The 25,025-nt window shown below is 43.3% G+C and overlaps 1 protein-coding gene and 2 non-coding genes across 3 annotated transcripts in view; 1 reads left to right on the top strand and 2 right to left on the bottom strand.

Annotated features, from left to right (window-relative positions):
* Window positions 1-289: 289 nt before the first annotated feature.
* Trnas-gga (transfer RNA serine (anticodon GGA)) lies at window positions 290-373 on the bottom strand. Its single transcript is given in 2 exon segments — window positions 290-324; window positions 334-373. It is a non-coding gene; the product is annotated as a tRNA-Ser (tRNA).
* A 99-nt stretch (window positions 374-472) lies between these two features.
* Trnap-cgg (transfer RNA proline (anticodon CGG)) lies at window positions 473-547 on the top strand. The gene has a single exon. It is a non-coding gene; the product is annotated as a tRNA-Pro (tRNA).
* An 8,455-nt stretch (window positions 548-9,002) lies between these two features.
* The window catches only part of LOC126195726 (odorant receptor coreceptor-like), a 49,900-nt gene continuing 33,877 nt past the window's right edge, over window positions 9,003-25,025 (bottom strand). Inside the window, exons 4-7 of the mRNA XM_049934354.1 lie at window positions 24,664-24,763; window positions 23,019-23,132; window positions 14,630-14,785; window positions 9,003-9,132 (exon numbers count right to left, since the gene is read on the bottom strand). Of these exons, the coding sequence (XP_049790311.1) occupies window positions 9,076-9,132; window positions 14,630-14,785; window positions 23,019-23,132; window positions 24,664-24,763 (427 nt within the window). The 3' untranslated portion in view covers window positions 9,003-9,075. The remainder of the gene's footprint in view (window positions 9,133-14,629; window positions 14,786-23,018; window positions 23,133-24,663; window positions 24,764-25,025) is intronic.

Genomic DNA, 25,025 nt, shown 5'->3' with positions numbered 1-25,025 from the left:
TGTGCGCGGATATTAAACTTCCTGGCAGATTAAAACTGTGTGCCAGACCGAGACTCGAACTTGGGACCTTTGCCTTTTGCGGGCAAGTGCTGTACCAACTGAGCTACCCAAGCACTACTCACGCCACGTCCTCACTGTGGCTAAGCCATGTCTCCGCAATATTCTTTGTTTCAGGAGTGCTTGTTCTGCAAGGCTCTGAGCACTATGGGACTTAACTTCTGAGGTCATCAGTCTCCTAGAACTTAGAACTACTTAAACCTAACTAACCTAAGGACATCACACACATCCATGCCGAAGGCAGGATTCGAACCTGCGACCGCAGCGGTGGAGCGGTTCCAGACTGTAGCGCCTAGAACCGCTCGGCCACTCCGGCCGGCTAGTTCTGCAAGGTTGCAGAGAGCTTCTGTAAAGTTTGGAAGGTAGGAGGCGAGGTACTGGCGGAAGTAGAGCAGTGAGGACGGGGCGTGGGTCCTGCTTGGGTAGCTCAGTTGGTAGAGCACTTGCCCGCGGAAGGCAAAGGTCCCGAGTTCGAGTCTCGGTCCGGCACACAGTTCTAATCTGCCAGGAAGTTTCATATCAGCGCACACTCCGCTGAAGAATGAAAATCTCGTTGTGGAAAGCAGATTGTGGCTGCACGCAAGTGACGGTCGTTCGCGAAAGCAATGTAGACGTGGTGAGCGCCATCTCGTAGACTGCATTCGTGTAACATGCACTGGCTCCACCCCAGGCCTTGTTACAACTGCAGTTCATCTTTGCTGTATCTGTATGGGACGCTAAGCAGCGCTCCGTACTGCATAATGTTAGCAGAGCCGTCGTGTTGTAGTTGTACCTACAGAAAGATGGTGTGTTGATCCTACAGGATAATAAGCGCCCACACACTGTCTGTGAAACTCAATACCCCTTGCAAGACGAGTAGAAACTTCACTGGAGAGCGCGGTCTCCGGTCTTGTCACCAGTCGAGCACGTGTGGGGTATGATGGGACGAGAAGTGACTCCTGCGACACGTCAACCAACAGCTCTAACAGGACTACTTGAACAGTTCGAGCAGGCGTAGATTATTCGCCGTCTTTACGATCGACTGGCAACCAGAGTTAGTTCCTGCACTGCTGGCCGTGGAGGCTGCAACGCGTACTAATATGGGTGTTTCTGGTACCTCAGAACCGCTTGTGCTATTGATCTGTAAATGTAATTATTTCAAGTGCTCCATATGCACTGTTGTAACAATAAATCGTGAGTGAGATGGAAACCTCTAAAAGGGTGCCCTAATGTTTTTCCCTGCGGCGAAAAATAGCAGATTCCTGGGCAGATAATGTGTTCAGATGTTTTCAACTATACAAGGAAATTAAGGAGATCCCGCGCTCACGAAAGGACACCCTTGATCTCACTGGTTTGTAATGTATAAAGTTATTTGTAAAGGGGATAGCAGTTAGACTGATGACTGGAAGCCTACGACTTCAAAACTGTGCACAGTGCACCGACGCCGTAGAAAATATAGCGATCTTGACAACTATACTATTGCCAAACAGTTCAAATGGTTCAAATGGCTCTGCGCACTATGCGACTTAACATCTGACGTCATCAGTCCCCTAGAACGTAGAACTACTTAAACCTAACTAACCTAAGGACATCACACACATCCATGCCCGAGGCAGGAATCGAATCTGCGACCGCAGCGGTCTCGCGGTTCCAGACTGAAGCGCCTAGAACCGCTCGGCCACTCCGGCCGGCGCCAAACAGATCCTCACAAACAAACATACTGTGATGTTTGACGAAACGAAAATCTTATTAAGTGCATCCAGGTACTGGGGAGTTCAGAATATGCAATAAAAACTTTAACTGCGACAACGGCTATACACTTTGTGGTGCAAGGGAAATGTGTACTGAAAGGCTGCAGAAAAAGAAGCTGAATTATCTACCATCTAATGGAATCAGCATCGATACTAACGTTCCTCTATCTAAGAGATTGATATATTCCCTGATATCATGTGGGAGTTCCATGAGTTAGTGACGCCTCCATAACGTAACTCCTTCAAATACATAGGAAAATACCACACGTCCTGTTAGTACGTCACTTAAATCCCGACGGCGCCAATAGAGTAGTCGTTGACAGTTTGAGTATACAAATAAATGTGGCGCTGCAAGAAAACCACGAAACATTTATCCAAGAATGTCGCACCGAAAAACTACTTTCTCGTCCTCTTGTTTTTCCTAATAAGCCCTGCTTTCGGAATTTGAGCGATCATAATTGATAAATACAACTGAGTTCTTCTGCAGACTCTTGCGCATCTATACAATATGTTTTTAGACACGACAAAGACACCATAAAGCTTCCGGTCTAACTAGGATGTAAATTAATCTCCCATGTTAGATTGTACTCTCATTTTCCAAGCGTGGTGGCGCAGAGATTAAGCTGCTAGACTCGCCTGCGGGAGAAGTCTGGTTCAAATTCTTGTCTGGACATCCACATTTACTTTTTCCATAGTCTCCCGAACCGATTAAGCCGAATATCAGGATGGTCCATGTCAAAAGAAAGTGGCTGATTTCTTTCCTCATCCTTGTTGTAATCATCTGGTGCGCCCTGATTGGACACGTCATCTTCGAAGCGAAATTAACCCCAAATTTTATTATATGTGCAGTATTGTAGTTAGTATGCCAAAAGGAATTCTACTATCCACGTACATTACTGTTTTATCCATAACTATTTTCTCCGTTGTTCACTGTTTTCGTCATTATAAATTCCAGGTAATCGTGTCAGTCAAACCTAGAGAATACTGAACATCACATACAAGCTTAAACAAACCCAGCAAAAACAATCCTATGAATAAGAGACAGTCTGGAATTACACATGAAATTCGCAATTGATATCCCTGCGAGTAAACGGTTTGTCTACTCTAACCGAAGAAGATGCACACCTAGAGAGTGAATGGACATAGAAAATTTGGGTACTTCGTGCAAATACAACTAATGTAAATTCTTAGTGTACCTGGCAAAGTGAAATTCAAAGCTACTGAATTCTCTAGATATTGGACAAACAGAGAAGAAAGCTGACGAAGGGTCTGTAGCGTCTACAAGCAGTGCATCAGATATTTCAAAATACGGTTTGGTTATAATTTACACAAATTCTGCTCAGGTGAACAGTAAATACGGCTTTCACCAGAGGGAGATATACTTTGCTTGAGATTCCATGACTGTGCTTAAACTGACACACAATCAGTGCCGTTTGTTGCATTGTAAAATGTTAATTACATGCGGAGATATTTGTTGACGCTTGAGTACCACTCCTCCGCTGTTCGATCGTGTGTATCGGAGAGCACCGTATTACGTAGGGATCCAAAGGGAACGGTGATGGACCTTAGGTACAGAAGAGACTGGAACAGCATATTACGTCCACACGCTAACACCTTTTTATTGGTCTTTTTCACTGACGCACATGTACATTACCATGAGGGGTGAGGTACACGTACACACGTGGTTTCCGTTTTCAATTACGGAGTGGAATAGAGTGTGTCCCGACATGTCAGGCCAATAGATGTTCAATGTGGTGGCCATTATTTGCTGCACACAATTGCAATCTCTGGCGTAATGAATGTCGTACACGCCGCAGTACATCTGGTGTAATGTCGCCGCAGGCTTCCACAATACGTTGTTTCATATCCTCTGGGGTTGTAGGCACATCACGGTACACATTCTCCTTGAACGTACCCCACAGAAAGAAGTCCAGAGGTGTAAGATCAGGAGAACGGGCTGGCCAATTTATGCGTCCTCCACGTCCTATGAAACGCCCGTCGAACGTGTACCCCACCCCTAATGGTAATGTACATGTGCGTCAGTGAAAAAGACCAATAAAAAGGTGTTAGCATGTGGACGTAATGTGCTGTTCCAGTCTCTTCTGTACCTAAGGTCCATCACCGTTCCCTTTGGATCCCTACGTAATTCGGTGCTCTCCGATACACACGATCGAACAGCGGAGGAGTGGTACTCAAGCGTCAACAAATATCTCCGGATGTAATTAACATTTTACAATGCAACAAACGGCACTGATTACGTATTTGTTTATATGTTCAGATGTGCTAACAAAACTAACGGGGTTCCATTTAAAAAAAACGTAGGTTTGTGTTAAAAAAACATACTTCCGTGCATTTTTGTATGGTTTGTATTAACCAATTACACTAGCCCCTCTCCTCACGTTCGGTCTGTGGAATCGATTCGTCAGTATTTGATGTGGTTTACGAAATATATACAGCGGTAATGTTAGGTGACTCACCCTGTATATATATTGCGTAGCAGTACATGAGAATTTTCATTTGGAAAGTACTCTATCATATTCTAGGCTAAAAATAGAGTTGTTTAAATTTTTTTCGAAGTTTTTACTAAATATTGAAATCATCACTAACTAGCAGTGCTGTAAGACGGAGAGATGACACTGATGTGCCTATTTTCGAGATGGTCCCTGTACTGCCGTCGTATCCATAATGGGCGTACCACTGAGGCTATGACGTCAGTAGGCGTAGCCGCTGTGACCCTACTGTGTAGGCCTCCATCTGACTAACGAACATGTCTCTCAAGTTAGAGTATTGTGTAGGTCCTGTACCGTGAGATGGAGCAAAACCGCCACCACGTTGGGCAACATGTTGCCATAGCGATGGGACAACGGACTGGTTTTAACGTGACTGTTAAATTTTATGAAACATGTTACAATACTAGTTCTGTTCTTGCCTGATGTGCAGCAATACCAGATTTTATGAGAATAAGTAACGTTAGATATCCCAATAAAACATAACAGAAGCAACTCATTACATATGTATGCGTGGTGTCTGATCTTTAGGACATGTCCGAAAGAACAGACACAATTTTGATCCAGTAGCTGTTATGAATCAAGACCAAATAAATTAATGACATTAGCTGACACTGGGCATGAATTTAAATCAATGGATGGGCAAGGTTGAAAATTTGTGCCAGACTGGGAGTCTGCTGCTTTCTAGGCAGATGTGCTGACCACTGCGCCAGCTTTTCTTCTCTCTCGCTCTCTCTCTCTCTCTCTCTCTCTCTCTCTCCCTCCCTCCCTCCCTCCTCTCACTTTTCTCTTCTTTTTTTTTCGCCATCCGGACACAGTTGTCATCACAACTGCATAGACCTAACCCCTCTCGTCAGACAAAAATTCTCAGTTTATCCCTACACAACTAACATAGTGACCCACGCACCATTACCCTCATTAATCGCGGAAATTCGCCTTTTCCGTAAGAGTTAGAGCGTGATTGGTCAGCCTCCCCTTAATTGTGTCTGTTCTTCTGGTCATGTCCAAAAGAGCAGACACCACATACACAAAGTGTTCGAAAATTCCCGTTCTTTCTTCTAGGACTTGTAGAGAAGAGTGAGTAAATAACATTTTGAATACGAACCCATGTCTGGAAACGTACCGTTTCAGTTCTGCGATGGTTTTAATTCAGATGTGTAACGTGTCCACATCTGCTGAGGGAAAGAGAAAGGTCTCAGAGTTGCTTGTCCTGGACGGGAACATGCTTCGTAGACACAATGTCTGTAACAACGTTGGCGGTCGTCACATCGAACCGCTGTTGTAATGCATCAGTACTGTTCTTTACGCACAGAATTCTCGATTCTCTTCTTATTTTGCAACAATGTAAACACGCAGTGTTTAAGTGTTAGTACAAACAAACGGACTTAAGTAATAAATGGATGTTTCGTTATTGTTTCCTTTAGAATTGTTACCTAATAATCCAACCCCTCAAGCAGAAGTGGATGGGGCAGCCATCTAAACTGAACCGTCGTAGAACGGAAACAGTTACTCTCTACAAGTCCTAAAAGTCTGTAACGGGAATATCCGAACACCCTGTATATAATGAAAGTGAGGACGCCCAGTTGATCACTTTCGTGCGAAAGCACACTACGTTCTTACTCTTACGGGAATCGGCGAAATCCCCCGAGTAATGAGGATAATGGAGAAGGGGCACCGCATCAGTAGTGTGCAGCATAAGTTGAGAATTCGGGTCTGACGGGAGGTGCGCTGGGCTAGTCCGTGCAGTGACGATGACCATTGTGTCCTGACGGTGCTCAAAATGGTTCAAATGGCTTAACTTCTGAGGTCATCAGTCCCCTAGAACTTAGGACTACTTAAACCTAACTAACCTAAGGACATCGCATACATTCATGCCCGAAGTAGGATTCGAACCTGCGACCGTAGCGGTCGCGTGGTTCCAGACTGTAGCGCCTAGAACCGCTCGCCCACCCCGGCCGGCCCGGACGGTGTAGTGGTCAGGTGCAGTGGGCACTGCATCTGACTGTTAAACAGGAGAGCCGAGTTCGAACCATGGTCCGTCACATATTTTCAACTATTCTCATTGATTTAAACCAATGCCCACTGGCTCAAGTAAAAAATCGTGCAGTGATGCGGACGCCAGCCGGCTAACGCTTCTTGGTGGGACCTCCCTTTCGCCTACAATCTGGTAGAGGAAGGGCGTGTCTTAAGTGCTCCACGAGAGCTGTTGCGTACAGCCGACGCTCTGTAAAATTTCAAAGGAAACGCAGTAGCACAGATGGATGTGTATCTAGGATTACACTCATGTTCATAAATTAAGGATAATGCTGATACATGGTGAAACAACGCTCTGGTAGGCGGTTTGCGGGTTTAAATCACCTCGGAGTATGACCATGCGGTGCATTTGACCTGCGGTCGTCGCACGATGGCGCTGGCAGCAGTCCACATACGCACAGGTGTGTTGGTGCATGTCAGAGTACGGTGCAGCGAGTAAGTGTGCAGACGTTTTCAGACGTTCTAATGGTGACTGTATGTTGAAAATGGCTCAAAGAACACATATTGATGACGTTATGAGGGGTAGAATACTAGGGCGACTGTACGCTGGTCAAACACAGCAGGTCGTAGCACGGGCCCTCTGTGTGCCACAAAGTGTGATCTCAAGATTATGGCAACGATTCCAGCATATAGGAAACGTGTCCAGGCGCTACAGTACGGGATGTCCACAGTGTACAACACCACAAGAAGACCGATGTCTCACCGTCACTGCCCGCAGATGGCCATGGAGTACAGTAGGTAGCTTTGCTTGGGACCTTACCGCAGCCACTGGAACAGTTGTCTCCAGACACACAGTCTACAGAAGACTGAGAAGACATGGTTTATTCGCCCGGAGACATGCAAAGTGCATTCCACTGACCCCTGGTCACAGGAGAGCCCGTAAAGCCTGGTGTGAAGATCACACTACATGGTCATTGGAACAGTGGTCCCAGGTTATGTTCACTGACGAGTCCAGGTATAGTATGGGCAGTCATTCTCGCCGGGTTTTCATCTGGCGTGAACCAGGAACCAGATACCAACCCCGTAATGTCCTTGAAAGGGACCTGTATGGAGGTCGTGGTTTGATGGTGTGGGGTGGGATTATTATTGGTGCACGTACACCGCTGCATGTCTTTGACAGAGGAACTGTAACAAGTCAGGTGTATCAGGACGTCATTTTGCACCAGTATGTACACCTTTTCAGGGTTGTAGTGGGTCCCACCTTCCTCCTGATGGATGATAACGCGCGGCTCCACCGAGCTGCCATCGTGGAGGAGTACCTTGAAACAGAAGATATCAGGCGAATGGAGTGGCCTGCGTGTTCTCCAGAGACCTAAACCCCATCGAACACGTCTGGGATGCTCTCAGTCGACGTATCGCTGCACGTCCTCAAACCCCTACGGCACTTCAGGAGCTCCGACAGGCACTGGTGCAATAATGGGAGGCTATACCCCAGCAGCTGCTCGATCAACTGATCCAGAGTATGCCAACCCGTTGTGCGGCCTGTGTACGTGTGTATGGTGATCATATCCCATATTGATGTCGGGGTACATGCGCAGGAAACAGTGGCGTTTTGTAACACGTGTGTTTCGGGACGGTTTTCTGAACTTATTACCATTACCGTGGACTTACAAATCTGTGTCGTGTGTGTTCCCTATGTGCCTATGCTAGTAGCGCAAGTTTTGTGTGGTGTCACGTTGTGTGGCACCACATTCTGCAATTATCCCTAATTTATGAGCATGAGTGTAGATGTGTAGACAGTCTGATGTTTATTTATTTTATTAATTCTAAAATGTTTTTGTAAGAACGTTGTAACAAATTTATTTAAACTAAATGTCTGCGACTGTGGACCGTGTCTCATGGCATGAAACCGTCATCGTAACTTGTAAGATCCTCCAGGTGATTATATATGGTCACGGAAGTTGATTCACTTGTCTGATGTAGACATGAAGAGCTTTCTTATCATCTTAGTAGGTACTGAAGTCTAGTTGCGTCCTTATTATACAATAGTCAATTTATTTTTGTCATAGTCCAGAGATACCACACTTAACTTGCAGCTGTACTTTAGTTCAGTCGTATTGTAACAAACTGGCGCTAAGGTAGTGAACGAACTGTTACAGCGAAAGCCAATACTAAACCAACCACCAAAATTCACGTAATTCTACACGTTGCATGACTCGCAATAGAGACTGCCCCCTACTGAGGCGGGATGGAAGAGGATGCTAAGCCAGCGAGTGACACTCTGCCACAGACTTGACAATGTGAACACGAATTTCGTTACAAATTATTGTTAAGACTGCTTTTTGTTTATTTTAGTTGCCGTCTCTGTCATTCTGTAAAAAGCATTCAAACAGATTTTTATGTTTCGCAGCGAAAAAAAGGTAATGTGGACTAAATGAAAGTATTCTTTGTTCTCAAGCTTAGCGGTGTCAATATGTATATTATTACACACTATACAGCATTATTTTATGTCGAGATTAAAGTAATAAACAAGACACAAGCATTTGCTTTCTGAACTAGAGAGAGAAAATTATAGCTACTGTATCGTTTTAGTTATATTACAATTTGTTTAAATTTCTGTACGCTTCACAATACGAACTTAAATTTTTCGCTGGCGGTAAGTGTTAAGTGCAAGTAAGATGAATGTTCTGTTGTCCTGATCCAGATCATTCAGAAACCGTGATGCTTGAGACACAGCTGCGTCCATCTTCAGACCGTCGTTGTAACCCACAGAGCGAGAGGTAGCCATAGTGTCAGAGCATTCCTGTCTAGTTGGTGTGGACCTGGTACACCAAGTTGAACAGTTGGTACGTTCCCTTCAGCAGCTGTAGAGAGATAAAAGAACACACCGTTGTTGATTATAACTTAAGAGGAAGATGAACATTTGTGACAAGTCACAAAAGCTGATACGCTTCACGCTCGCGCCTGACAAACCGACTCGAAGCTTCCCCTTCAGTACTAGCTCTTCCCATGACATTGTTGCATACGTTACAATTATTGATACTGTAGGAAAACTAAGGAAAACGAAATTTAGGTAAAGATTACGTGTTTCTGCATAATATCTAATAGAGTGTACCCAAATCCGTTTCCTGTATATTGTTTACTGAGTCCTCCCGACTGCGTATCCCACGTCGGTAACGCTAGCCTGACTGCTGGGGCTCGACTCGGAGATAGGCAACTGTTGGTGGGCAACTGTTAGTTGGAACATTTCTTGAGTATTGTTTGTCTGCTTGGGACCCTTGTCAAGGGGAATTTTAACGAAAAAGATGGACGAGATACTAAGAAGAGCTGCACTGACGTTCATGGTTTGTTCAGTCAACTTGAGAATGCTGCAGAAATCTTCAAAAATACTGCAAATTCAAGAAACACATTTCAAAATAAGTGCACAAATTTACTACGGCTGCCAAAATACGCTTCACGTAATGACTTCTACACTGAAATTGGAGGTGACGTCGCTCATCTTACCAGTCCACGTAATTTTCAACACTACATCTCATAAGCTTAGATTCTCTTTCATTAAGGTCTGCGTGTGATACTCCTTGCTTCACTGCATGTATTATTTAGCTACCAAAATAGCAAAATTCTTCAACTTCGTCTAATACTTGATCATCAGTTTTCATGTTAAGTTCATCATTAACCTCACTTCGAACACTCTTGGTTACTCTGGTTTCCTTTGGTTACGCTCTACGCATTCTCACTACTCATTAGATGTTGATCCAATTCACCAGATCCTGTAATTCGTCTTCACTTTAACTTAGGACAGCAATCTCATAGCAAATCTTAGCACTGACTAGTGAATTACAGTCCCACTCTTGAACCTTTCTTCAATTTTCGTTATTCCTTCTTCGATGCATAGATTTAACATTTGGAGCGAAAGACAAAACCTTACACCTTTCTTATTACGAGTATTCTCTTTCTTGTCTTCCATGTTTATGTTTCCTACTGGTATTTTATAGTACCCGTCTTTTCCTATGGTTAACTCGTTCTTTTCTTATAATTTCGAACATCATGTGACATTTTATGTTGTCGTTTTTCTAGGCTGCCGAATCCTATAAACGTGTCTTCCTTCCTTTATTAACCGCAACATCAGAAATGGGACTCTGGTGGCTTTACCTTCCCAAAAGCCAAAATAATCGTCATGTAACAAATCATCAGTGTACATATTATCCTTGTCAGCAACTTGGATGCATCAGCCCTTCAGCTGATTGTGCGAAAGTTCTCGCATTTGTATGCCAGTGATATCTCCATTACTGCGCGGATGTTATTTTTTCAGAAGACTTAAGGTATGTCTCCAGTCTCGTACATTCAACACACCACTTTGGTCGCCACTTACTCCAGTGAGCTTAGAAGTTCCAGCTTATTGCGTCGTCGAAAGCTCCGTTAAACTGTAATGCTGGATTCCCTATGTCATACACATCGATTACTTTTCTTTTTCTGTAACATCATAAGACAAGTCATCCTCATGGTAGAGGCCTTCAATGTACTCCTTACAGCCTTCCTATCCCTCTCTCGTGTTCTTAGCAATGCAATTTGCATTGCACTCTTAATGACGAAGCGCTTCTTTTCTTCACTAAAGGTTGGCAGGACATTTCTGCATTTCGAATTTGTCCATCCGTCGGCCATTTCTTTTCGAAATCTGCTTCCATTTCCTGCAGGGATTTGGTCTTTGCTGGGCTGCACTTTCTATTCCTTTCATTTCAAAATGACTTTTTATTCCCATACTCCCGGAATTCCGTTAAAATATTAGTACTTCTATCTTTCGTCGATCATTTGACTAAAGGTTTCTTGATTGCTACTTTCCACGTACCAATGTCTTTGTATCCATCTTAGGTGATTGTCCTTTTTAGAGATGTCCATTTCTCTTCAGCTGGTTAGCACTCTGAATTAGTCACTGAGTACTCCTTACAATCCATTGTTCGTCTGGCCAGAAATTTTTATCACAAGCTGCGACATAATCGCAGATAAAAACTGTGTTCCGTGAAGTTTAGAATTTCTTTTTGTTCTAGTCTACGATCGCAAATATATTTTTGTCCTCAGAGTACCGATTTCGGTCAGTGGTGACCATCTTCAGATCTGTATAGAATGTATCTTAATATAATAAACCCAGGATAGCATAATCAAGAAATACAGCACCTAGGCGTCTTTGAGTACGATTAACAATATGGAAAGAACTATGCCACAGTGCCGGAAGAAGCATCTTGTTGGGTAGACGTATTGTTAGCCACATTCGACAATGCCTAGATGGATGCATTTCTTGATGAGGCCATTTTGGCTTTATTATATTAAGACATGTTGTGAACAATTATAAAGATGGTCACCATTGATCGAAATAGATTATGAGAGTTTTGGAGGACATCTGTTTTTTGCGATCATATACTGCAGTAAAAGAAACGAATTATAAAACTTCTTCTTTCCATTGCACTTCACTGATACTACTCCCCCCCCCTCCCACCCCCCGTTACCATATCAAGACTGAGTTTTTGCACTGAACTCTGAAGATTTTCTAGCTTCCCTGCCACGTCCAAAGATCTGAAATTACTCACTCTGAATCGGTGGATATTCAATCTAGTTCTGACTGTACCTCCCCCCCCCCCCCCCCCCCTGTAGCCCCGTTCCGATTATCTGAATGGGGGACTAATTCCTAATCTTTTGCCAGTGGACAGATCATCTTAACATTCTTTCAGTTAGTGGCCGTATGTCTTATGGATATACCTTCTGCATCTTTAATGCAAAGGTTTCCATTTCCTTCTGCAGCATCGCTCCGTTAATCATTGCAGATTCTTCCGCCTTTTGAGGACAGCTTCCCACATCAAAAGAAAGAGGTTGCCCTGAAACTCAGTCCACCCTTCCGCCCATTTTGACAAACCGGACGAGGTGACCCATTATGCCGGAAGTCTTCGTCTGCCATTACAGTTACGTTTTCTTTAGAATTTAAGCAGAAGTGTCACTCGAACTGGGGAACGACGCCGTTTTTATTACTAGTCAAAGACTTTAGTCCTAGACCGCGCTGAAATGTGTAGACTAAATATTTGAGGACTTTGGTAAAGAGACTGGTACTGGAGAGGAAGTCATGGCGGCGCAGACAAGTCAGAAAACTTGTGGGCAAAAATCTGTCACTTGAAAGGACCATGTAAGGCAATGCAAAACCATGTCCACTCTCTTTCGAGGTGGATAATGGGCTGATAGGCTCCACGAAGGTGGTAAACTGGCACCTCTGGTCGAGCTTTTATGGAATATGAATATTCTTTGTGTATTTGTAGTGGAGGACTCGTCCGATGACGTGATGGGAGAGGAGACAGGAGTCGATAGGGGGCAGGCACGGGATCCATTGTTAGAACCATAATTAAAAAGAGCTTTGGAAGACTTAATATCGAATAAGTCAGAAGGGATGGATAACATTCCATTGGAATTTTTAAAATCATTGTGGGAAGCGGCAACAAAACGATGATTCACGTTAGTATGTAGAAAGAGTGATTTTGGCGAGATACTATCTTTCTTCCGGAGAAATGTGATCCACACAATTTACATGTTTGCAAGAGCCGACAACTCAGAGAATTATCGCAAAATCAGCTTAACAAGTTATGCATCCAAGTTGCTGACAATAATAATATAAAGAAGAATGGAAAATAAAAGTGAGTATCTGGTAGATGACGATCAGTTTAGCTTTAGGAAAGGTACAGCAGAGAAGCATTGCGTTGATAATGGAAGCAAGACTGAAGAAAAATCAAGTCACGTTCATAGGATTTGTCGACGTGGAAAAAGCGTTCGACAAGATGTTCGAAATCACGAGAAAAATAGGGTAAGCTATAGGGAAAGAGAGATAATATACAATATCTGCAAGAACCAAGAGGAAACAGTAAGAGTGAAAGACCAAAATGTAAGTGCACTGACTAAAAAGGGTGTGAGATAGGAATGTAGTCTTTCGCCCATACTGTTCAATCCATACATCGAAGAAGCAATGACGGAAATAAAAAGGTTCAAGAGCGGGATTAAAATTAAAGGTGAAAGGATATCAGTGTTGAGATTCGCTGATGACATTACTGCGCTCAGTGAAAGTGAAGAAGAATTATAGGATGTGCTGAATGGAATGAACAGCCTAATGAGTACAAAATATGGATTGAGAGTAAATCGAAGAAGGAAGAAAGTAATTAGAAGTAGCGGAAATGAGAGCAGCGAGACACTTGATATCAGAATTGGGGGTTACGAAATTGATGCAGTTAAAGAATTCTGATACCTTGGTAGCAACATAGCTCGAATGGAGCTAGGAGGACATAAAAGACAGATCAGCACTGGCAAAAAGGGCATTCCTGGCCAAGAGAAGGCTACTGGTATCAAAGATAGACATTAATTTCAGGAAGAAATTTCTGAGAATGTACGTTTCGAGCACAGAACTGTATTGCAGAATAGCATGGAATTTCGGAAAATGGGGACAGAAAAGAATCGAAGCAATTCAGATTTGGTGCTACAGAAGAATGTTGAAAATTAAGTGGACTGTTAAGATAAGGAATGAGCAGGTTTCCGCAGAATGGGCGGGGAAAGGAATATATGGAAAACACCTACAAGAAGAAGGGACAAGATGAGAGAACATACGTTATGTCAGGGAAAGTCTTCCAAGGTGCTAGAGGTAGCTGTATAGGGTAAAAACTGTAAAGGAAGCCAAAGAGTGCGATACATCCAACAAATAATTCAGGACTTAGGGATATTGCTCCACGAATGAACCTACACGATATAGTAGAGTAAAAGAGGACAAATGGAAAGTAAGTATATGAGCTCTTAGTGTTTTGGAAATAACCAGCACTTCAGCGAATGGCAGAGTTCCAAAGTCACTGATTAAATCTGTCGTGATCTATGCAGAGAATAGTATCTGTATGTCCATCTTTTTAGAGATAGTTGCGGGACTCAGCTGTTCGGTATAGGATGTCAGGTTAAACACCTTTCAGCCGTCTGATTACCAAACTGTTATTTTATTTGGCTACCAGTTTCGGCGATTTACTTCGCCATATTCAGGCCCCTGGCTGACTTGTAGGAAGATTCCAACCTCGGTTCCGGTCAAAGTAGGGGCGGCATTGAAATACTGGTATCTGTAGATTTCTGCTTGATGCAGCGGTCACTTCAACCATCATCTGGCGACTCATAAATCTACAGATACCAGTATTTGAATGCTGGCCCCTATTTTGAACGGATCTGAGGTTTTTATCTTCCTACATGTCGGCCAGGTGGCCTGAAGATGGCGTGGAAATTAGACCACTGAAAGAAGTTTGATTTGACATCCTGTACAGTGAATAGTTTGCTACTGTGTGTTAGTGAAAGATAGTGACTGACCTCCTGGAAGGTGGCCCTGGAGAGCTCGATGAGCTTGCCCACTCTGATGCAGAGGGGTTGCTCGGCGCGCGTCATCAACACCCGGAGGGACCTCTTGAAACGCTGGTCGGCGTCTGGCCAGCGGCAACTGTAAGCGGAGTCGGCCAGCCGGTCGCTCTGCAACATGGCAGACACACCGCTATACGCTGTGGAGCCAGCAGCTAGGTGGTATGTTGCTTCTGAACGACAAATAATATTAATCGAGGAGTCTACAGTTCACAATCCAACATCACACACAAACAGTAACAAGGAATACATCACTTCATCCCACAAACGCCTTCCGGAAAGAGAGTGGCGGTACGTAATGTGACATAAAGGGTCCATAAGTAGGCTTACCGATATTCGGTCTCCTCGCACACCTGTGTCGGAAGAAACAGGAATACATCCTGAGGAAGGCTTCTTGCAATATTCGCCGAAACGTCGGAATTTTATAGTTGACAATGCGGTTCCAAACCCAGAAGAATTTTTGTTGACTGTGACAACGGCCGCGGAAGCCTACGTTTACAGGAAACAGGAAAGTGGTAGTATTTTGTTGTTGTTGTGGTCTTCAGTCCTGAGACTGGTTTGATGCAGCTCTCCATGCTACTCTATCCTGTGCAAGCTACTTCATCTCCCAGTAACTACTGCAACCTACATCCTTCTGAATCAGTGTATTCATCTCTTGGTCTCCCTCTACGATTTTTTACCCTCCATGCGAGCCCTCCAATACTAAATTGGTGATCCCTTGATGTCTCAGAACATGTCCTACCAACCGATCCCTTCTTCTAGTCAAGTTGTGCCACAAACTTCTCTCCTCCCCAATCCTATTCAATACCTCCTCATTAGTTGGGTGATCTACCCATCTAATCTTCAGCATAATTGAGCGTTTGGTATCACTGGCCGGGAGGCCCCTTACGGGGCAGGTCCGGCCGCCTTGGTGCAGGTCTTATTACATTCGACGCCACACTAGGCGACCTGTGCGACGGATAGGGATGTGTGTATGTGTATAGACTGAAGCGGCGAGTGGAAATTTGTACCAAGGGCGGGAAGCAAACACGGGTCCCTTGCTTACGAGGCAGGTGCGTTAGCTTCTAAGCTACCTTCGCACAGCGGTTACCACAACTACACGGATTATTCTGGCATGGATCCCTCCTCGATCCAAATTCTCACTGTCGACCCAGTCTAATTTAAATTCCCCCTTAGGCAGGAACAGAACTGTCGAAGCTCTCCATGTTCTGGACTGGCACCTCAGCATCAAATGTAAATGAGGGGTCCAGCCTGAAATCCATTTGGAGGTGCTTATACATATGAAATGATACAATTTCAGATACCTTACTGGCCTCATACAGATATAATTTTATGTATGTACACTGAAGCTGCGAGTGAAAATTAGATATCAGACAAAAATACGGAAACACCACAAACACATTACCATGTCTAATACGGTGCTGACGTTCAAAATAGCTTGCAGTCGTCTCGGAATGAAAAAACGCATCCTGAAAAGTATTCAAGGAACTCTCATACCATTATTTCCGCAAAATAGTGGCAAGCTCAGGTAACAACGATGCAGGTGTATAGCGCTCACCAACCCTTCTCCCCGAAGTGTACCAAATGTTCAAAGGTATTTGAAATCTTATGGGACTTAACTGCTAAGGTCATCAGACCCTAAGCTAACACACTACTTAACCTAAATTATCCTAAGGACAAACACACGCACCCATGCCCGAGGGAGGACTCGAACTTCCGCCGGGATCAGCCGCACAGTCCATGGCTGCAGCGCCTAGGACCGCTCGGCTAATCCCGCGCGGCGAAGTGTACCACAAAGGGTGAATAAATAATATTGATATATGATTATTGTGGTGGCCAGGGGAGATGCAACAGTTCATCCAGTGCTCACAAAAGCAGTTCTGGACAATGCGAGATGCGTGAGCAAGTGCCCAGTCGTCTTGGAACACTGCATCTTTCGGGAGCAAACATTGTACTATGGGATGATCCTGATCAGAAGAAAATGGTTACATAATTTTTGGCAGTGATACAGGGTGAGAACAAAGTCTTGCCTTGATTATAAACATTTATAACAGAATAACCGTTTGACATAATAAGTTACATTTGATCCCGTTACATAGGTTAGTGTTACTAGTTGTTGTTACCAATAGATGGCGCTAGTGATCCCAAACACCGACGCGCTCTGTTAGGTCACGTTAGTTGCTGGCGAAATGCCGTCGAATCAGGAGAAAACGCAATGTGTGCTTTGGTTTCACGAAACGCAATCGCCCATCAGTGTTCAGCGTAAATTTTGGGCTTCTTATGGACGCAGCCCTCCTGACGTTAAATCAGTAAAGTGATGGTATGCAAAGTTTAATGAAATGGGCAGCGTTGAAGATCGTCCTCGAAGTGGCAGGCGTCGTGTGCGTGATGTAACTGTTGATCGCGTTCGGCAGTCGTTTCTACGGAGTCCGTCTAAATCAGGGCTTAACAACTGGCCGGTTTTGAGCGCGAGTACTCGCGTCTGCTCAGGCACGTGCTCGCGAGCAGGGGCAAGGTCGCGGAGTAGTGAGGGAGGGGAGGGAGGGGAAATGCGCGCGCACGTTTGAATAGGGCCGCAGCGTGCCTATTGAATTCGCGCCGACTGTGTAACGTTTAAAGTACTACGATCAGCTCTAACAGTCACTTCGCTGGTTAAGAATCATGTCAAGTTGCCGTTGTGTAACCCCAACCATGCTTTCGCAGTTCAACCCCCATTGGGAGGAATTGTATCTGTTTACAGAAAATGATGGTGTTGCAAAATGTTTAGAATGTCACAAAACGCTGAATTCTTTTAGGAAATTTAATTTGCAGCGACATTATATGTCATACCACGCGAAAGACTACGGAAGTGGAAAATGTGGTGGACCAGATCGTGCACAGGATGTTATTAAAAGGAAGCTGTCCGAAGAAGATCTGTACGACGAAGAAAAATCAACTGAGGCAGCTCTCAGAGTGAGTTACAAAATTGCTTTGCTTTTAGCAAAATCCCTGCGCCCCTTCACTGATGGCGATTTAATAAAAGAATGTTTGGTAGTTGCAGCGGAACATTTGTGTCCATCTCAAGTTGAACAATTTCGGATTGTGCCATTATCTAACATGACCATTATGCGTCGCATACAGGACATGGCAGACGACGTCCAGAACCAGCTTGCAAATATCTGTAAAGATTTTATGGCGTATTCTCTAGCTCTGGACGAAAGTGTTGATATCACTGGAACAGCGCAGCTTGCCATATTTATTAGAGGTGTTAATAGAGATCTTCAGGTGAGGGAGGAGCTCCTCGATGTAGTAGCCATGAAGAACACTACAACCGGAGGTGATATTTTAAGTAGTGTTGAAGAAAGTGTTGAAAATATAGAGTTGAGGTGGAATTCTTCAGTTTCAGTGTCTACAGACGGTGCACCAGCGATGACAGGGAAAAAATCAGGTTTCGTTGCGCTGTTGAAGGAGAAAATGAAAAAAAACTGACCGTGCCGAATGAAGTAAGGGGCGTTCACTGTGTGATCCACCAGGAAAACTTACGTGCAAAGAGTATCACTCTAAAAAATGTGATGAGTGTTGTTGGTCGTACAACCAATTATATAAGGAAGCATGGGCTACAACACAGGCAATTTAAAAGCTTTCTTGAGGATGTAGAAAGCCAGTATTGTAGCCTGCCTTATTACAGCGAGGTCCGCTGGCTTAGTTGTGGCGAATTATTAAATCGATTTTTTTGCCTATTAGATAAATATGTTCATGGAAATAAATAACATGTGTGTTCCTGAATTGAAAGAGCCTTCATGGAAATGTGATCTCACGTTCTTAGCAGATTTAACTAGCCATCTGAATGCTTTGAACATTTCACTACAAGGTAAAGATCTGCTAATTACTCATTTCATAGATCGAATACGGGCTTTGGGTGAGTCAGCTGGAAACAGGATATCTAGCTCATGTTCCTAAATTATCATCAATGGAAGATGTTCACAAAGACTGTGAACGTTATTCGCATAGTTTAGTTGCCCTTAAGGAAGAATTTGATCAACGCTTTCAAGATCTGACAGCACTAGACAGTGATTTTGATCTGTTCTCCTCTCCATATTCAGCGAATATTGAAGTGATTCGTCCTGAGCTGCAACTAGAAATTATTGACCTGCAGTGTGACAGAGAATACAGAGAGAAATTTCAGAACAAGAAAAACATTTTGTAATACTACAGACACTTCCCTCAGGATAGATTTTCTCGTTTGCACAAACTGGCGGCTACAATAATATCAATGTTCGGTTCCACGTATGTTAGTGAACAACTGTTCTCTGCAATGAAATGTAACAAGACGCGCCTGAGAAACGCATTGTCTGATCGAAATTTAAACTGCACGCTGCACCTACAATGTACAAGAACAATTACTCCAAACATAGACGCAATTGTAAAAGGCAAAAAGTACAAGATAAGCGAGAATCCCACACTTCAGTGACACCTTTTATTGTGTAACAGTTCACAAATTAATACGAATGTAGAGGCATACACTAAGCTAATAAAATTATGTGGCACGTGTACATTCTCCTTTATTTGTTTCATTAGTCGCAGTAATAATTCGTGAGTGATATCCCTGCAGGTGGTCGCGGATTTACATTGACTGGCGGCAGCTGTTGTGTGCCCCACGTGACTCTCCCCACTCTCCGCTCTGGTCCGGTAGTGGGGGTAGCGTGCTCGCGCTGCTCCGTGCTCGCGCCTTGCTGCTCACAGCTTGCTCCGCGAGCACGTATGTTGTGAAGCCCTGGTCTAAATCAACTCGTTAAGCGTCACGTGAACTTCAAATACCGCAAGCAAGTGTGGTGAAGATTCTTCAAGAAAGGCTTAGGTTGCATGCTTACAAAGTGCAAATCGTGCAGGCCTTGCAACCGAATGATTTGCTGACACGTGCTGAATTTGCAACTGAGAAACTCAACAGGACTGATGGCGCTAACGATTTACTTAAATCGCATATGCTTTACCGATTAATCCACCTTTCATGTCAGTGGAATGGTAAATAGGCATAATGTCTGTATACGGGGTTCAGAGTCTCCACATGCTACTGTACGGTTACAGCAAGACAGCTGAAAAGTACATGGTTGGTGCGGCCTCATGCATAACAAGGTTTTTGGACCGTTTTTCATCGCGGAAAAATCCACTACCGCTAACATTTTTTTAGACGTTTTGCAACAGTTCATTGCCCCAGAGTTAGAAGAATGCTTTTCCAGCAAAATGGAGCACCCCCCCCCTCGCCCCACTGGGATCGGTAGATTATTGGAAGGAACGGTCCAACACCCTGGCCATCCCGCTCTCCAGACATTACGCACCTTGACTTTTTTTCTGGGGCCCTATCAAGGACCGAGTCTTCGTGACACCAGTTGCTGACGTCGACGAATTGAAGGCTAGGATACAAACTGGTGTGGTTACTGTGACAGAACACATGTTACGAAACACCTGGCGGGAAGTGGAATACTACCTCGACATTCTCCGAGCTACCAGGGGAGCACAATTTGAGGTTTACTAACGTAAGTGGTCTTAAAAAACTAGTAACACTAACCTATGTAACGGCATCAAATGTCAAATGGTTATTCTGTAATAAATTGTTATAATCAGGGCAAGACTTTGTGCTCACCCTGAATGTCATTGTAGGGTAACTATAGGGCCATGGAATAACACGATATGGCTGTCCAAAACATTACCGAACCCCCGCCAGGTTTCACTCTTGGAATGTAAACTTGGAGGGAAGCTGCATACAGCGTGCAACAAGATTCATCCGACCAAATGACCGTCTTGCATTGCTCCATAGTCCAGCTTCTATGACTTCGATACCACGTTTTCCTGTCATGGGCGTATGCATTTATAATAAGTGGTTTTGGGATTCCAGCTCCCCATATTATGGAAGTCAGCTCTGGTTGTTTTAATGCTGACACGTTTCGCGAGATCTGCAGTGACATTTTCAGTCGTCGTCTTCTTATTTTTCTTGACAATCCTCTTCAGTGAACGTCCATGACGATCTCTGAACACACGCTTTTGTCCGCGTTTTGACTTAGTGGATGATTATTTTCCGATTTCCCTGTTCGCAATACAAATCTTCGATACGGTGTCTCGTGGGACACCAGATACTTCAGCTACCATGATTAAGGACGCCCTCAGCTCCAACATACTGCACTTACAGCTACACAGAACACTCTTCTCGTCACGACTGCCACCTACAACGTATTGACAACATTCACAGCGCAACCTGCAGGCTTGGCTAATATTTGCATTTATTTTCATGCATTGATTTCTAGTGATGTTTCCACATTTTTATCCAACCCCGGTATTTGTCATTGTAAAATTTCCTCATTGTTCTAATTCCATATAAATTATGATAATTATTGGTTGACATAAGCTGCAGAGAGTGCGGTGGTGCGCTCTCTGTGGAGAAGATGAGCGCCTACACCTGCGTAATAATAGGTATGTGGAATGGAAATAACTCTGTTAAAATCAAAACACTTTTTATTTCTGTTAACAGCACAACGTGCAGCAATAAGCAGCAGTTGTGTAGTTCATTTTAGAGTGTTTGATGGACAATGAATCAATACAGACGACTGGTTTATTTTCAAGGCCTGTGAGGGATCCACTTGTATGTGGAGGCAGATTTTGTAATATAATTCTTGAAAAATGACCTGAAACGATTGTCATATGTAGAAGAGATTGTATTTTTGACACCAGTGAACCAAAGATGTTGCCTGAGTGGCAGAATCGATTGTAAATATGGGGCACGCGGAGCGGGGTAGCAGTTGCCGTTGCAATCTGTTATAGGTAGGATGTAAGACTTACAGCTAGTGGCTAGCTGTGAGAATTAAGTGTTGGTCTATGGACGCACCATAACACAGTTTTTATAAAGCGATGAATGATACTGTAACTCAAAGGTAAAGCAACTAGAACAAATATGTAAGGTAATGATGCAGCAACTCAATATGGCTTTCGCTAATTTTTACAGTGCTGACTCTTGAAAGTAGGAACCAAGTGTTTCCCATCCGATTTAATGTATAGATTGGTTAGATATACCCAATTTGTAACATTTTGTGTGTTTTGTAATCCTGATAGAGAGGAGTTAAGTTTTTGAATCTATTTTGTCAAACGATGTCAGACTTTTTGTCATGTACCAATCCAAGTGTTTTTAATTACGACAGTAAGTGAGAATTGTAGAACAGATGAGAAGTTCACTGATTTTGAAGGTAATGTAAAATGATTCATATCAGATTTTGTGAAGAAGAAACTTTATTTTGAATACAACTTTCAAACTGAAGCATTTGGTCTTAGGACATCCCCTTATCAGTACCTCATACTCTTCCATGTCGTGTTTGTTTGAGCCCAATGAATGTTTTGTTTAAAGAAATCATTTTTCAATCAGAGTCTGAAAAATATTGATGTGCCAGTATTAGAAAAGTGATAATGTTTGTAACAGCTTCAATGCGGGCAGCATTGCACGGCACTGAGTCAGTATCCAGTATTTTCACTGAACATTTGGAAGGTTATTCATTTATCAACCACTATATACTGATATTATTTGTATGAAGATATTTTACGGCCGCCATTGCACTTCGCTGTGCGAAGATCGAATATTTTCTATGGCTACTGTGGAGAGAACAGAATACTAAGATTACATCCGTTGCGACTCTAGAGCTAAGGAAAATTTATTTCATTGTTTATTTGCATAGGGAATTTTATCAGTTTGTTGCACAGGGCCATAGAACTCGGTGCTCAAGAGACTGGGTACATTTCAGAGGAATTGATTTCATTACGAAAAATGCGTATTAGTTTTGCAGATTAAGTCATTTGCTCAGCAAAACATCACACAGTAAATTTACATGACACTAACATTACGCATTTTAAATTCATTAGCAAACAAACAAACAAAAACACAAGTCTTTTCTAAAGAACGATACAGGCTGTTATTCATGTTGTACTTAAATCTAAAGTATTTGTTCTGATGTCCTCTTGAAGCTGCGTTACTAAGCGGTTGTTTAGCTAAATCAAATCAAATGGCTCTGAGCACTACGGGACTTAACTTCTGAGGTCATCATTCCCCTAGAACTTAGAACTACTTAAACCTAACTAACGTAAGGACATCACACACATCCATACCCGAGGCAGGATTCGAACCTGCGACCGTAGCGGTCGCGCGCTTCCAGACTGTGGCGCCTAGAACTGCTCGGCCACTCCGGCCGGCGTTGGTTAGCTCCGATTAAACTTAGATAGTATGTTAGTTGATATTAGAAGACGCGTGTCAAGACACATCCTGTTTAACTTCTTACTTCTTTTTGAATGCAAAAAGCGACACTAGAAATAGTTACTTACAAGAGCTCACCTGGTCAATAATCGCCTGTCCAGTAAGGCAGTACAAACCACTCTGACACATGAAGACTGGAGCAGCGAGGAACATTTTGATTTTAGTAGAGATACTGGCGTCCGTCTCCAGCATCTGTGAGACACATGTTTACTCTAAGACTGTATCTCAAACACAGAGAAACTAAATACGTAGCAAATGTAGCAAAAGTTTTAGCACCGATGAAACCCAACAGTGATATTTCCTATGTACGAATGACATTTGAAAGTTTGCTTGTCCGATGTGCAGGTTGAATAGTAGAGAGAGACAGCATCCCTGCCTTGCACCCTTTATAACTCGTTACGTTTTGTGTTGGTTTTTCGTACTCTTTCTTACCTCTTGGGACTTGTGCGTATCGTATATCATCAGTTTTCACCGACAGATGAGAGCCTCCGAATAAGTAAAGACAGACACAACTGAAGTCACTTACATTGTAGACTCGTACTTGCTAATTTGTTTATCGTGTCACAAGCACACAACATGTAAAACAAACATACGCAACTTAGCTAAGAACAAAATATGTACATTACAGACCTTCAGACCAAAACCTGGCGGCCTCAAGTGCACTGATCATAGCTTTTGCTAAGGCGACACTGCAAGACGTGGCTTACGGTCTGCTGAAACTTACATTCACTGATCACTGACTCCAACACTGAGACACCATTCCTGGTCATGGTTTCCTCCTTGTGGCCCCAGAACGGAGTCGGACGAATGACATTCAGGTACTCCATGAGACAACCCTTCTTCAGATATCATGCATGTTTCCACATACTGTATTCTATCGCGCCGTCTCATTTCCTGTTGTGGTGCTATGAGGAGTGTCTCAGTTAAGGAAACACCTTCTCGAGTTCAGTCATGTACGTGTTTTCTAATAGGTAAACAGAGGACGAGTCTCTGACGCTGTTGTTTTGCTCCTATTTTTTTCTGGCTTATACTTCTCGTTGAATGTCAAGGAGGTGCGATTCCAGCGAGTCAGTATAGGCTCTCCAGAGGAGCTCGCCATGGAAAGTCCGGAATGAGACGGAACGTCTCATTGATATCCGTGTCTTCTGATTTGGTGTGGTGGAATCTCGTACACTGAGTTCGTATTTGCCTGTAGAACAACACGAAACTACCACGGAAATCCTACAGTTTCTGGTTGTATTCCCCTATTTGTTCCGGGAAATTTGTGCACAACATTATTTCTGGCAGTCAGTTTCAGCTTGATGTGTTGAAAAGGCTAGATTCGGTCAAGCAGAGCTCATAGCTATTCTTAAGTTGCACGAAATTGAAACTCTTCTTTCTTTGCCTCCCTTTCCCTCATATGAAAAGCACAAGTTTGTATTTTTAGCGCTCCTTTCACGGCAGGCAAACAGGGTTCCTGGAGCAGTCGTCAGTTTTATAGCTACAGAAGAATCGGCTTTGTAGTCGGTGATGGTAGTTAGGGAGAGAGGCGTCGACTGGCTGAGCACTAATTGCCGTACTGAGTATCATGCAGACACAGTTGAGACCGTATGTACTGCTGAAGTTAATGCGAACTAAAGTTGACTTGTACACAAGTGCGATCCAATTACTAAAGTAATAAGCGATGAGCAATAGAAGATTACAGGCAATCAACACAATACAAGCACTCAAATATCGTACTTACAACTACTAGTGAGAAGATGTGCGAACATAAGGTGAGAATGTTTATAGAAAGAACGGCAAATATTCCCATGCTTACTGCCTTTTCTAACTCGCTCACACACCTGCAAAGAAAAATGAAGAAATGATTATCACACTGCATAAATGGCAATCGAAGCTCAAAACAATTGACAACTCTCACAGCATCAAGAAGGGTCTGTCTAAATTTGCCATCTTCCTTGTAGATTCCCCCTCCCTTTCATGTGTAATAACTCTTTTGAAATATTCTCTTTGTTTGTATGTACTTATCTTAAAGAAAAATCATTGTCAACTATCATGTAAACAGAAAATTTCTACAGCGAAAACAAAAATCATACATGTAACATA

The sequence above is a fragment of the Schistocerca nitens genome, chromosome 7 (assembly GCF_023898315.1).
Source record: "Schistocerca nitens isolate TAMUIC-IGC-003100 chromosome 7, iqSchNite1.1, whole genome shotgun sequence".
Taxonomy (NCBI): domain Eukaryota; kingdom Metazoa; phylum Arthropoda; class Insecta; order Orthoptera; family Acrididae; genus Schistocerca; species Schistocerca nitens.
The sequence above is the reverse complement of the archived record's forward strand: the minus strand, read 5'-3'. Positions and strand labels throughout refer to the sequence as shown.